Consider the following 14,497-nt stretch of genomic DNA (forward strand, 5'->3'; position numbering starts at 1 on the left):
TGTGCATAGTAGCACCATCATTCCACAGTGCAGTGACAGAAGATCTTAATGTATTAAACATGCACTATAGTCTTCAGCACGTCTAGGTTTTGCAGAATGACATGCAGCTGCAGGTACAGGTGGCTGTGTGGGCAGGGTAGAGGAACACCCTGCTAGGCTCCAGTACCTCTCCTACTCTGTACTCCCCAACGAGGCAGTCAGAGGTGCAACTTCCTCCCATCAGGTGGTAACTCCACACACAGGATAAGCAATTCAAGTCTCCGCTTCCTGAAAATAAAAATATTCTGTTAGAAGAGTGACCTTACTTTTCTACCTATGTCTTTATTTTCAAGCACTTCAGGACAAGAATTTTGTCTTGTAACTTGGTATAGAAGAGTGAGTTCTTCTACATGGAAAACATGTCTATAAAACCGCAAACTCCTAACTAGAAATTATACAATTAGTTTGGTCATTGGAAACCCTCGTTTTGGAAACTGAGGATTTGCAAAGGGCAACTCTTTATAAAATATATAAGAACATATAAAAGAAAATGAAAGAATATATAAAAGAAAATATAAAAGAATATATTTTTTTAGAGTGTTAGAATCCACGGAGAAAGTTTATAAAACTCCCATCATTCTGCTTATTACTTACTGAATAAAGAACAAGGATGATACGTGTTAATCTGGAGGAACCCAATACTTGTTTAGTGAAGCATGACCGAGCATTTCCTCATTGAGAAATACCACCAGTCTTAGCACTCACAGGATTGCCTAATAGAATTTAGCAGATTTTTTTCTCCAGTGATAATTTATTTGGGAGAAAGGTGGCTGTGGATATATTATTTTGAAACTTTATTTTATTTATTTTTGTTTATTTTGGGTTAACACCCGGCGGTGCTCAGGGCTTCCTCCTATCTCTGTGCTCAGGGATCCCTCCTGGCAAGCTCTGGGGATAATGTGGGGCTCCAGGAATCAAACCTGATCAGCCACATGTAAGGTGAATGCTCCACCTGCTGTTGTATCTCTCCAGCCCCTTTGAAACTTTCTGGAGGTGCCCCAAGGACTATGCTCTGGTTTAGCTTGCCCGCCTTGCTAACAGAAGGCTATAAATTCAATCCCTGGAGCAATCACGTGCCCCTAGACCAGTGCAGCTTTGTGGTCTATCATCCTGGGGACCAGAAGCAATATTTGTGTGAGCACCATAATGAAAGTGGTCTGAGCAGGATCCCAAAATGTATCTGAGGACCACAACCAGGAGTTATAGCTCCCAGTGAGCACCTGTGAGAGTACCACTGAAGCCAGGGAATGCTCAAGAACCATCACGAAGGGGGCTGGAGCAATAGCACAGCGGGTAGGGCGTTTGCCTTGCACACGACTGACTTGGTTTCGATTCCCAGCATCCCATATGGTCCCCTCAGCACTGCCAGGGGTAATTCCTGAGCACAGAGCCAGGAGTAACCTCTGTGCATTGCCAGGTGTGACCCAAAAAGCAAAAAAAAAAAAAAGAACCATCATGAAGCACTGTAACAAAAATATGCAAATGCTACAGGGAGGTCTGCGTGTAATCCCAAGCAATTGCAACAAAGGGAAGGGATATAAGGAAATCAAAAAGGCTTCCCCCCAAAAAAATTCTCCTGAAAGTTCTATTCTTTCTTCTCAGAAATTTAGCATCCTATTTGCTCTTTCTTCTGGAGCTAATTGCTTTCTCTTGATTCAGAGACCCCAATGATGACAGACTCAAGCATCTCCTTCTGTGAAGATACCCAGAAATAACTTTTACAAGAAGTTTGGAAACAAGAGCTGAACTCAAGTTCATTCCTTAGGCCTTGGAATCCCATATTGTCCTCAGTGCTCACCAGGAGTGATCCCTGAGTATCAAACCAGGAGTGTCCTGAACATAGCTGAATGTGGTCCCCCCACCAACCCAAAACAACTAAATAAATAAACCAAAATTTTTATTACCATTTAGGTAATATGATTGAAGTTGTGTTTAAGTTTATACTATTGATGTGCTAAGCTGCTGTATACCACCAAAGTGTCCATGACTCCACCCCACCCTTATGTTACTCTGTTCTAATCTTCATCTCCTTTACTCCTCCCTTTAATTTAATATTAAATTTAAATGTTAATTCATTAAATTAATATAATTAATTTTATTTTAATAAAGATAAAAAATGTAATATATTTTGTAAGCTAAGACCGAGGTATAAATGCTATTCATAACAATATTGTAAATCATGATGCCTAAATATAATCTGGGGTTAAAGATTCTTTCTTAAAATCAAAGAGAGTTCCGGGGGCTGGAGCAATAGCACAGCGGGTAGGGTGTTTGCCTTGCACACAGCCGACCCAGGTTCGATTCCCAGCATCCCATATGGTCCCTTGAGCACCGCCAGGAGTGATTCCTGAGTGCAGAGCCAGGAGGAACCCCTGAGCATTGCCAGGCGTGACCCAAAAAGCAAAAAAGAAAAAAAAATCAAAGAGAGTTCCTTTTAAGCAGATGAGTATCATTATGACATTTTCCTAGAGAGAGATCTGAGAAAATAATAGAGGACTGGTTGATTATAGAGTGATTAATATTAGAAACAGGAAGGCTCATTAAAAAAATGAATAATTTAGACAAGGAATGGAAAAGTTCTGAACTAAGGCAGTGATACTGGAAAAAATGGGAATGTGAAATTGGTGGTTGTCTAAGGGTAAATTTGATGGGAACTGAGGACAAATTTGACATGGGGAGTGAGAGAGAAATAGAGGATAATGGCCCAATTACTTTGGCTGAGGCAACTGGGTAGGTGAGAAAGCCAGTTGTTAAGATACAAAGGAAAGAAAAAGTGATGCAGGAATGGTGTGAGAAAGCCTATAAATAATGTAACTACGGTTTAGTTTTGAGGTGTGAGGCGGGGTGCTACTTCCAACTTGTTCAGAGAGCATTTCTGGTGAGGCATCAGAAACTGTGCGATCCAAGGATTTAATCTGGGCCTCCCTGCACCTCAAGAATGTACCCTAATCACTGCATTATCTAGCCAGTCTATATTTCTATTTTTTTTTTTTTTTTGCTTTTTGGATCACACCTGGCAATGCACAGGGGTTACTCCTGGCTCTGCACTCAGGAATTACCCCTGGCGGTGCTCAAGGGACCATATGGGATGGTGGGAATTGAACCCGGGTCGGCCGCGTGCAAGGCAAACACCCTACCCACTGTGCTATTGCTCCAGCTCCTCTTCATTTCTATTTTAAGGTGTCTATTAGGCATCCAATTGGAGACATGCAACAAGCTACTGGATGTGTGGAAATGGAATCCATATAACTACTTGGGAAAATGTAGATTTGAGAGCATAAACACACAACAAAATTAGAGGTCACTTTCTGGGCTGGATATATGGCTTAATGGGCTGAGTATATGCTTTGGACACAAGAAGTATGAGTTTAATATTTGGTACTGCGTGGTCCCCTGAGTACCACCGGGATTGACTCCTAAGCACAGAGCCATAAGTAGCCCCTGAGCACTGCCAGCTGTGGTCCAAATGAAAACCAAAGAAACAAACAAACAAAAGAAGTCACTTCCACCTGGAAATGGCTTTATTATATACATGTAGCAAGAGATATTTTTATTTTATTGGGATGCAAGGCAGTTTTTCCGGGAGCCTCTGTCCCCCTCGGAGAGCCTGGCAAGCTACTGAGGGTATCCCACCCATGCGACAGAGCCTGGCAAGCTACCCGTGGTGTATTCGATATTCCAAAACCAGTAAAAATAATGGGCCTCATTCCCCTGACCCTGAAAGAGCCTCCAATGTGGCAGCGTTGGGAAGGACGAGTAAGGAGAAGCTGCTAAAATCTCAGGGTTGGGACAAATGGAGATATTACTGGTGTCCACTCGAGTAAATCAATGAACAACAGATTAACAATAAAATAAAGTTTCCCACACTCCTTCACTGTTGGTGGCAATGCCGACTGGTTCAGTCCTTTTGGAAAACAGTATGGACGATTCTCAAAAAATTAGAAATTGAGCTCCCATTTGATCCAGCAATACCACTCCTGGGAATATATCCCAGAGAGGCAAAAAAGTATAGCCAAAGTGACATCTGCAATTGTTTGTTCATTGCAGCACTCTTTATAATAGCCAGAATCTGGAAAAAACCTGAGTGCCCAAGAACAGATGACTGGTTAAAGAAACTTTGGTACATTTACACAATGGAGTACTATGTAGCTGTTAGAAAAGATGAAGTCATGAACTTTACATACAAGTGGTACTACATGGAAAGTATCATGTTAAGCAAAATGACTCAGAAAGAAAGGGATAGACATAGAAAGATTGCATTCATCTGGGAAACATAAAGTAACAAAATAGGAGACTAACACCCAAGAATGGCCGAGATTAGTACCAGAAATTTTACTCCATGGCTTGGAGGCCAACCACACATGCTAGGGGAAAAGGGAGCTCAGATAGAGAAGGGAACACCAAATAAAGGTGTTGGGAGGATCCTCCCAGGATGGGAGAAGCATGCTGAAAGTAGACTATAGACCAAACATGATTGTCACCCATTGCCTCTTTTGCAAACCACAACACCCAATAGGAGAGAGAGAACAAAAGGGAATGCCCTGCCACAGAGGCAGGGTGGGATGGGGGTGATGAGGGTGGGTGGGAGGGATACTGGGATCCGGGGTGGTGGAAAATGGGCACTGGTGGAGGGATGGGTATTTGCTCATTGTATAATTGAAGCCCAAGCACAAAAATGTGTAAGTCTGCAACTGTACCTCACGATGTCTCACTAATAAAAATTAAATAAATAAATAAATAAATAAATAAATAAATAGTTTCCCAGGACATCTTTAGGGAAGACACAGAAGATGAGAGAAAATGGAAGGAGCTGATGCTAAGGACAGCTGACAACTGTAAGGCTTCTTCAAAGGCAGTGAGAAAACCAGAGGGGCCGGGCAGGAAGGGAAACCTCACCTTCGCAGGTGTTGCAAGTGGGGTGGCATCTCACGCAGGTGTGTTTGCTTTCATCTGCATGGTAGTGGTCTGGGCAGGTGCGACGACACTCTCCCGTGGAGTGCAGCAGGAAGAAAAATGGATCACAAGACAGACAGTCTGTGGGTCTCGGACCCCGGCAGCTCTTGCAGCTCTTGTCACATCTCTGACATTGACCTGAGGAACTTTCTGCATAATGTCTGAAACCAAGAGGGAAAGTGAGGAGTGAACTCCAAGTTGACTCTGAACTTGGATGTGGTGGGGAAAAAAAAGTCTGTGGCACAGGGCTATTTACAGGTTGGGAGCTGGAAGATTTAGAGTCATTGCTAATTAGATATAGTAAGGCTTCTGATGCTGTTTCTTTGTCTGTTAAATTGGGCATTTCTAGCCCTTCCCTGTGTGTGAATATGACGTTAAAAAACACACATGAGTCTCAGAGCATCAAATAGGATTTCATGCGTGGCTATAGAAGTTAACTAAGGCCCTAAGCAAACTACTCTGAGATTAAATGCCAAAATATCTATGTGCATTGTTCAGGACACAGGGCATTACATACCTGTCTTGCAAAGGCAAAGTATTTAACATAAGGAATTCAGATAATGTATGTGGAATATTGACTTCACAAAAGGAGCCATTTCAGTTAAGTGTCTCCATGTATACATCTTTTCTACCCTGTTTATTCCCCATATATGCCAACTTGTGACTCTCCTACCCAGTAGCTTCATGCATTGTCAAACAAAAGCTTCCTTTATTTCATGGTATGCACTCCATTTAGATCACTGTTTACAGCCTTTTTGTATATGAAAATATTTAATAGGTGGATTTGATGAAGATGGAGATTCTTCATATGGGACTCGGCTCTTTTCAGGTGCTTATTAAGACGAAGACAAAGAACTGAACTAATCCCTTCTTTTGTCTTAACTAGACCAAACATGATTGCCACCCATTGCCTCTTTTGCAAACCACAACACCCAATAGGAGAGATAGAACAAAAGGGAGTGCCCTGCCACAGAGGCAGGGTGGGATGGGGGGGATGGGGGGTGGGAGGGATGCTGGGATCCGTGGTGGTGGGAAATGGGCACTGGTGGAGGGATGGGTATTTGATCATTGTATAATTGAAACCCAAGCCCCAAAATTTGTAAGTCTATAATCAAGGTGTTTCACTAATATCTGTCACTGTCACTGTCACAGCAGTAGGGCGTTTGCCTTGCACGCAGCCAACATGGCCCACCGGAGTTCGATTCCTCCACCCCTCTCGGAGACCCTGGCAAGCCACCGGGAGTAGCCACCGGGAGTATCTTGCCCTCACGGCAGAGACTGGTAAGCTCCCTGTGACGTATTCGATATGCCAAACACAGTCTCACTAATAAAAATTTTTTAAAAAAAGGACTCCCCTTTATTGACTGGCTTGCTGGTTTTTTTCTAAGAGTTGGTAATGTGTGGGATTCTGTGCTGAGTATAAGAGTAATATGTGTAGTAATGTGCAAAAGATTAAATGTATTTTTATTTCTAGGAATATAAAATTTTCTCATTATGGGAAGAGATATACAATGCATCACTTGATCATGAGATTTCATCATTGTGTCTCACAGTTAGATCACAAACCTAGAGGGTGTAGTTTACTCCACACCTCTGCTATACACAGGACCAGTGCTGTACTGGATGGTGTCTTTCACTTTGAAAAAAGTTCATTCAGGGACATATGACTAAGAAGAAAAAAACTTTTAAAGGTCACAGTCACATCTGTGTGTTCTTCATTAAACATGTGTTGAATGAATGAGATAAATCAAACCACCAGGCAGTATATGGTACTAAAATTAGCAATACAAGCTAATTACAATTAATTGTAAGTAATTATAATAGGCCTGAAAAGAAGAGAAAAGATGTGAGAAATATTTGGGGAAGGACCATCTGGGTGAAACTTGTGGGTTAAGCCCAAGAATACAGCCCTTCAATTTGTGTCTGGAAACTCTTAGTGTCTTAGGTTACTGATGAGGAAAAAAGAGTTCACAGAAGACTGTAATTAATCTTTTCCTTTTCAGAGGATGCCTGGAGGAGAAAAAAAGGGGATGACCCCATCAAATCCTTTTCTAGATTTACTGGTAACCAGACCTTCTGAAAAATACACAAACTCTCTTCCTGAGAAGAAAAATAACAGAAAAATTTCATTTGTAAAATGTTTTTAGAAGAATACACTTGTGTATTCTGTGCATAGAAGTAGTTGTTGATAACTAAACATGAAACTGGTGGATTTTAGGGGGAGGACGGATTAGAGAAATGGTGGTGGCATAAATGGAGACATTTAACTGAGATTGTTCTCTTCATGAATTAACAATGCACATAGATTGCATATATCTAACATATGAAATTGATCAATTGAAATCCTAACGCTGAAGAGGAGGAAAGCTCTAATCTTGGATGTCTTTAGGGAGAAATCTTTGTCTTTGTCTTCTGAATGTTAATTCTTTGAATCAGTAGTGAAGTTTGGCAACTGAGTCTGACTTGACAATATGACCCTTTAAATGACCTTCATTCAGTCATTTTTCTTCTTTCGTTTTCTTTCCCATAACTATGAGTTGGCAGAAATCTTTTATAGATGATGAGACCTGAGTTGGATTCTCACTTTTGTCCCTTCTAGCCATGTAAGTATTCTGCAGCATTATTTTCTCACCTACAAAATGAATTTGCAAATACTGGTGGTCTCCAGAGTGGAGTTAAATGAATGAAAAGTCTGTTGAGTGCCTTACCCTTCCCTGCACTGGGGCAGACACTCCTCTCCCAGCCGGAAGAAGCCCGGTTTGCAGGAGAGGCACTGTTTGCTGCGTCCTCCGTTACATGTCCTACAAGAGCTGTGGCAGGGGAGACACTGATCACCGTCCTCATAGTATCCCTCAGGACACTCCTTCACACAGGTGGTGTCTGTCAAAGGAAGAAAAGAGTCTGGCTTGATATTAGGTGTGACAATTTCTTCCCAACCTCCTCTTTGGTCTCCTCACTGCCCCATGAGGGGAGACTGAGTTCCTGTGTAATGAGATGGTGTCCATGAAGGATTATGGATATCCTTGAAAGGTGCGCAGGAAGTAGAACTCGCCACACAGCTGTTAGGAGTCAAGAGAAAACATCGTTTAGGCTGTGTTGATAAGATACCAAGTCTGTGAGTGAGGGAATTGACGGGGTCTCCCAGCAAACAGAAGAACATTTAGGCAGAGACTGGGACAGTAAGAATCAAGGGGACACTGAAGAAAAGCTGATATAGGGACACTGGGTGACTCATTTCTGTCACTTTAACTTTCAACTTTGGCTACACTCCTCCCATGTAAAATTTTAAACTTCAGATCTATTGCTCTGTTTGCACAGTAGCCCTTGAAATTTAAATAGAAGATAAAAGTAGAATAAGAAAATATAGACTTTGGTTGCTCTATTGCATGAACACAGGATATAGAATGACTCTATATGTTACAACATGAAGTACAGAAAGTCTCTTTTTTGCTCATGAATTTGAACAGTAGATGAAAATCTTTCATCCTTGCTATGCACCAATAAAAGTGGGAGTTGAGTAATTCAGTTCCACACCACCCCACTCTTTCCTCTACCAACCCCAGGGAGACACTTGTTCTTTTTTCTTCTTCCTGAATAACATTTAGATATCAAAGACATGGGTGGGTTAATGAGAAAGTTTAAAAATAAAATTTGTTGGTCACATGTCCTTCTCTCCCGGAAGGGAGCATAACATGACACTTGCCATAACCATGCTGCCGGATTCCACACCAGGCTGTTTCATTCAGGGTGCCCCAGGTGGGGGTCCAGTGAGACCCCTCTCCGTCTCAAGGGACCCAGCTCCGGCAGCTGAAAACCTCCAGAATTCAACTGCAACTATGCTCACAGCCACTCTCCACACACTCTGGCCAAGGCTCACCCAACAGTGAACCTATTCCTGGACCACACGGCAGCATTTGCAATACTCCGTACAACATACCACCCATACTCCAATAGTATCGCACCACATTTCATGGGGTTCAAAGTAGGAGGCAACCAATCTTAGAAGGAATTTTTTTTTTTGCTTTTTGGGTCATGCCTGGCGATGCACAGGGGTGACTCCTGGCTCTGCACTCAGGAGTTACTCCTGGCGGTGCTCAGGGGACCATATGGGATGCTGGGAATCGAACCTGGGTCAGCCGCATGCAAGGCAAATGCCCTAGTCGCTGTGCTACCTCTCCAGTCCCAGGAATTTTTTTACACATACACACACACACATATATATATATATATATATATATATATATATATATATATGCACACAAGGCTCAACCTTTAACAACATGTTAGTGATCTCTTATAGAAGGGCTTTATGGGCCCCTTGGTGAAATACAACAATCTTCACACTCTTTCCTCTAAGAAAACTTTTTTGTAGCATTTTTAGCAGTTTTTCATAACAAACAGCACCAAATATATTACTTTGGTTCTACTTTGGGGCAGGGGTTGAGATTCGGGATGGAAATATCTGAAATACGATGGTGAGGAGATGTAGTGGTAGTGGGATTGGTCTTTTACTATTAAATGTAATCAAACATTGTGAACTACTTTATAAAATAAAAAAAATGGAAAAAATTAAATTTGTTGGCTCCACAATTCAGAATACAGTACTTAGTGACAATTTCTCTTGCCTTCCACACCTTCTTTTTTGTTGCTGTTGTTTTAACGGTCACAATAGTGATTTCCCGGGGTTACTCCTGCACTCAGAAATTACTCCTGGTGGGGCCTGGGGGACCATATAGGATGCTGGGGATTAAGCCTGGATCAGACCCATGCAAGGCCAGCATCTTACCCACTGAACTCTACAGTCTCCAACTTCCCCAACTTCTGCTTACATCCATGGACTAAAAACCAGGCTTGTTTATTATTAGGGTGAAGTTCTCTTCAACCTCAGGCTGGAAGCCTGCTTTTATTTCCATCAATAAACTGATTGGTTGAAAGGCTAAATAATATTAGAGTTGCTGAGAAAACTGCTTTAGACACAAACTCTTTGTAGGGCTATTTTCTGAGTCACTAAGGGCCGGCGATGGTATAAATCTCTGTTTCTCTAACACTCAATGCAGTACCAGGCCCTTGTAAATGTTTGTTTTGTGGCTACTTTGTTTAAAATAAATGCTTGTCCAGTTGATATATTTGACAATTATAAAGACATTAGTTAGTTGTCATATAGATCAAGAAGTCTCCTAAAGATGATGCACTTCTCATGAAATTTACATACAAGTGGTACAACATGGAAAGTATCATGCTAAGCGAAATGAGTCAGAAAGAGAGGGATAGACATAGAAAGATTGCATTCATCTGGGGGATATAAAGTAACAAAGTATGAGATTAATACCCAAGAATAGCTGAGATCAGCACCAGGAGGATTACTCCATCACTTAGAGGCCAGCCGGGTATCCTAGAGGAAAGGGCAGTTCAGATAGAGAAGGGAGCACCAAATAAAGGATGTTTGGAGGATCCTCCCAGGAGGGGAGATGCATGTCGAAAGTAGACTATGGACTGAACATGTTTGCCACTCAATGCCTCTTTTGCAGACCACAACACCCAAAAGGAGAGAGAGAATACAGGGGATTGCCCTGCCACAGAGACAGGGGGATGGGGGGATGGGAGTGGGAGGGATATTATCCATGGTGGTGGAAAATGGGCACTGGTGGAGGGATGGGTATCTGATCATTGTATAATTGAAACCCAAGCACAAAAAATTGTAAATCTATAACTTTAAAAAAAAATAAAATAAAATAAAGGGAAAAAAAAAAGATGATGCACTTCTGTATTTCCTGTTGTTGCTGCAACAAATTGCCAGAAACTTTGTGGTTTAGGTGCTAGAGAGACACTACAGGTGCTGGAGCTCTTGTCTTGCATGTGGCTGACCTTGTCCTAGCACCACTTTGTTTAGGTGCTAGCGAGATAGTCCTGTAGGCCTATCTCTCTAGCACCTAGAGCAAGTTCTGATGCTTGTTCTAGGTCCTAGAGGGCAAGTTAAAAATGACTCCACAGGGCTTTGTTCCTTTTAAAGCCTCTGGTAGAAAACCTGTGTTTTTTTTTTGGACTTTTCCCTTGCAAGACTGCCTATATTCCTTGACGTGCAGCCCCTCCAACACCTTCAAGGCCAGCACTTAACCTCACTTCTCTTTCTCCCTTTCTCTTTTGCTCTCTACCACTTTCTGCTTTCATTTGAGTCTCTGCAACTAACTTTGATCCTTCTTCCCCTCTCTTAAAAGGACCTTTATGATAATCCAGGATAACCCTCCCAAATTCAGACGATTCTTTTCATCATACTTGCAAGAGCTTTCTTTCCATGCAAATGAACTTTGCACAGGGCCTGGAGATTAGAAGGCAGATATTTGTAGGGAGAAGCAGTTTGCTTTAGCACAGCCTCCAGAAACACCGTGTATTTTTATAACTCTCCAACCTTTAGTTGGAACGGGGTGGAAGGAACAATGTGAGCAGAGCAGCATGAACACATGCTACACAAAGCTCTCAGAGAGCTCAGACCTTGGCCTCTATACCACCATGGATGTCTCCATCTCTAGTCTAGTTCTTACCACTAGTTTAAGGGGATGCCGTCTTGGAAAAGGAAGAAACATCTTTCTGGCCTTAAGAAGGGGTTTGACATAAGGCCTAAAGGGAAAGAGAGAGAGACAGTGAGAGAGAGAGAGAAATAGAGAGAGAGGAAAACTGTCTGCCACACTGCCATAGAGTAGGAGGGTAACAAGGGCCTTTGTGGTAGGAAAAGTACACTGGTGAAGGGATGCGTGTTAGAACATTATAGGACAAATCCAATCATGAACAACTTTGTAAATGTGTTTTTATCACTGCAATTCAATTAAAAAAAAAAAGAAGGGATTTAACAAGGTCCAGGTCTGGCCCATGGCTGAAAGTTTGCCATAAAGGGGTCGAGGATGGAGTAGATTGTTAGAATAGAGAAGGAACCACTATGACAATGGTAGTTGGAAATGATCACTCTGGACAAAAATTGAGTGCTAAAAGGAGGTAAAGGGATATACATGATGACATTTCAGTACCTGTATTACAAATCTAATGCCCAAAAGGAAAGAGAGAGAGGAGAGAGAGAGAGAGCCAAAAGGAAAGAGAGAGAGAGAGGAGAGAGAGAGAGAGAGAGAGAGAGAGAGAGAAGAAAATTGCCTGCTTGGGTGGCAGGAGGGAAACTGAAGTAGTAGGAAATGTATTCTGGTGAAGAGACAGGTGATAGAACATTCTATGACTAAAACCCAATCATGAAAAACTTTGTAAATGGGTATCTCACTGTGATTTAATAATAAAGAAAAGTGGGGAGGGTTGAGGAGAATTTTGACAGCACTCTATAGTGGGGATAATTAGTAAAGATCAGAGAGTTTGAAACTATGAAAATCCGTTCTTTTCTCAAGGCTCAGAAGCTTCAGGGAAGAACCGTGACTGAGGGTTACATCAGAGAAGGAAATGGTTGAGTGGAGAAGATGGGCATCTTCGTGTGTTTTCTACAAGGAGGCTATTGGGCTTGGTAATGAGGAGAACATACCTCACATGTTGGGGAAACAGTATCCTTGTTGATGACACAAGCAGAGGAAAGGCCTGGCCCTCTCCTATGAGTGTCTTGCTTTTCAGGACTACACTGGGGAGAGAGGAGCTTGGAAGCTTTCTAGATCTTTACCAAATCTCCCCTTTTTTCTCTATCCTATACCCTTTAACTGCTTCACTTGACTTTTATTCTATTTTCTATATCCCATTCCTGGATTAAACCAATTTTTTTTAATCTCTGGAAAGTCCAGGGCACTGCCTCACAATATCAGTAACTAACAAAGAATCTGGATGAGTCTGCCAGCCTGAGATATCAACTCATCAATGGAAGCTAAATCAAGGGAACATTCTGATGCGGAGCTGAACCTCGACATGTTTGTCACATCTCTCTCCGTACCACATATTAAGTGCAAGTGGGAAAAATCCTCCATGTGGTGGAGGATCAACATCCTGAACAAATAACCACTAACAACATCAGTGAAGGGCAAGTGAACGTCATGTGACTCCACAGGGGTTTAACATTACCTAGAAATTATTCCAACTAAGAATGCTTAATCTGCATCTGAGCAGGAAAAAAAGCCAACAACATAAAGAGTCTTCAAAAATTAGTTATTATTATCGACAGTGGCAATGTTTTCAATGAACATGGAATCACTGTCCAATTCACTTGGTGCTATGGTTACCTAAGAAAACATTCCTATAAAGTTAATAGACTTTATGGAAAAGGACAATGACTCATATAGTGTCTCTTTAAAAATATATTGTGGGTTAGTCAGAATCTGGAAATAACATGAGTGCTCGAGAACAGATGACTGGTTAAAGAAACTTTGGTACATTTACACAATGGAGTACTATGTAGTTGTTAGAAAAGGTGAAGTCATGAAATTTACATACAAGTGGTACTACGTGAAAAGTATCATGTTAAGCGAAATGAGTCAGAAAGAGAGGGATAGACATAGAAAGATTGCATTCATCTGGGAAACATAAAGTACAAAATAGGAGACTAACACCCAAGAGTGGCTGAGATTGGTACCAGGAGGTTTTCTCCATGACTTGGAGGCCAGCCACACATGCCAGGGGTAAAGGGAGTTCAGATAGAGAAGGGAGCACCAAATAAATGGTGTTGGGAGGATCCTCCCAGGATGGGAGAAGCATACTGAAAGTAGACTATAGACAAAACATGATTGCCACTCAATGCCTCTTTTGAAAACCACAGAACCCAAAAAGAGAGAGCGAGAACAAAAGGGAATGCCCTGCCACAGAGGCAGGGTGAGATGGGGGGAATGGGGGTTGGGAGGGATACTGGGATCCGTGTTGGTGGGAAATGGGCACTGGTGGAGGGATGGGTATTTTTGTCAGTGTATAATGGAAACCCAAGCACAAAAATTTGTAAGTCTACATTCGAAATGCCAGACACAGTAACAACAAAGTCTCCAATGGAGACGTTACTGGGCCCGCTCGAGCAAATCGATGATCAAGGGGAGGGCCTTTACTTTTACCTTTACAACTGTGCCTCATGGTGTTTCACTAATAAGAATTAAAAATATATATATATATATATATAGTGGATTATATGTACGAAGAGTGAGAGCAATCAGAAAAGCTATAAGAAAACATTAAAATCATGCATGAATAAAATGGAAGACACTCATGCTAAGCAAAGTTAAAAGGAGAGAGACAAATACTGAATGTTCGCTCTCATATGAAGAATGTGAAGAAACATTTGTCCTCCCGTTGTTCATCAATTTTGCTCGAGCAGGCCCAGTAACGCCTCCATTTGAGACTTCTTGTTACTGTATTTGGCATATCAAATACGTCACGGGTAGCTTGCCAGGCTTTGCCGTGTGGGCAAGATACTCTCTGTAGCTTGCCAGTCTCTCCGAGAGGGGTGGAGGAATCGAACCCGGCTCAGCCGGGGTGGCTGTGCGCAAGGCAAATGCCCTACCACTGTGCTATCCCACAGTAACAACGAGTGACGAAACATAGTAAGAAA

General features: G+C 41.9%; 1 protein-coding gene across 1 annotated transcript in view; it reads right to left on the reverse strand.

Annotated features, from left to right (window-relative positions):
- Positions 1–14,497, reverse strand: part of PCSK5 (proprotein convertase subtilisin/kexin type 5) — a 482,296-nt gene that overhangs the window by 7,471 nt on the left and 460,328 nt on the right. The window contains exons 34-36 of the mRNA XM_056118773.1: positions 7,701–7,872; positions 4,936–5,153; positions 167–267 (exon numbers count right to left, since the gene is read on the reverse strand). Coding sequence (XP_055974748.1) covers positions 167–267; positions 4,936–5,153; positions 7,701–7,872 — 491 coding nt within the window. The remainder of the gene's footprint in view (positions 1–166; positions 268–4,935; positions 5,154–7,700; positions 7,873–14,497) is intronic.

Source organism: Sorex fumeus, unplaced genomic scaffold (genome assembly GCF_029834395.1).
Source record: "Sorex fumeus unplaced genomic scaffold, SorFum_2.1 ptg000038l, whole genome shotgun sequence".
Classification (NCBI taxonomy): Eukaryota; Metazoa; Chordata; class Mammalia; order Eulipotyphla; family Soricidae; genus Sorex; species Sorex fumeus.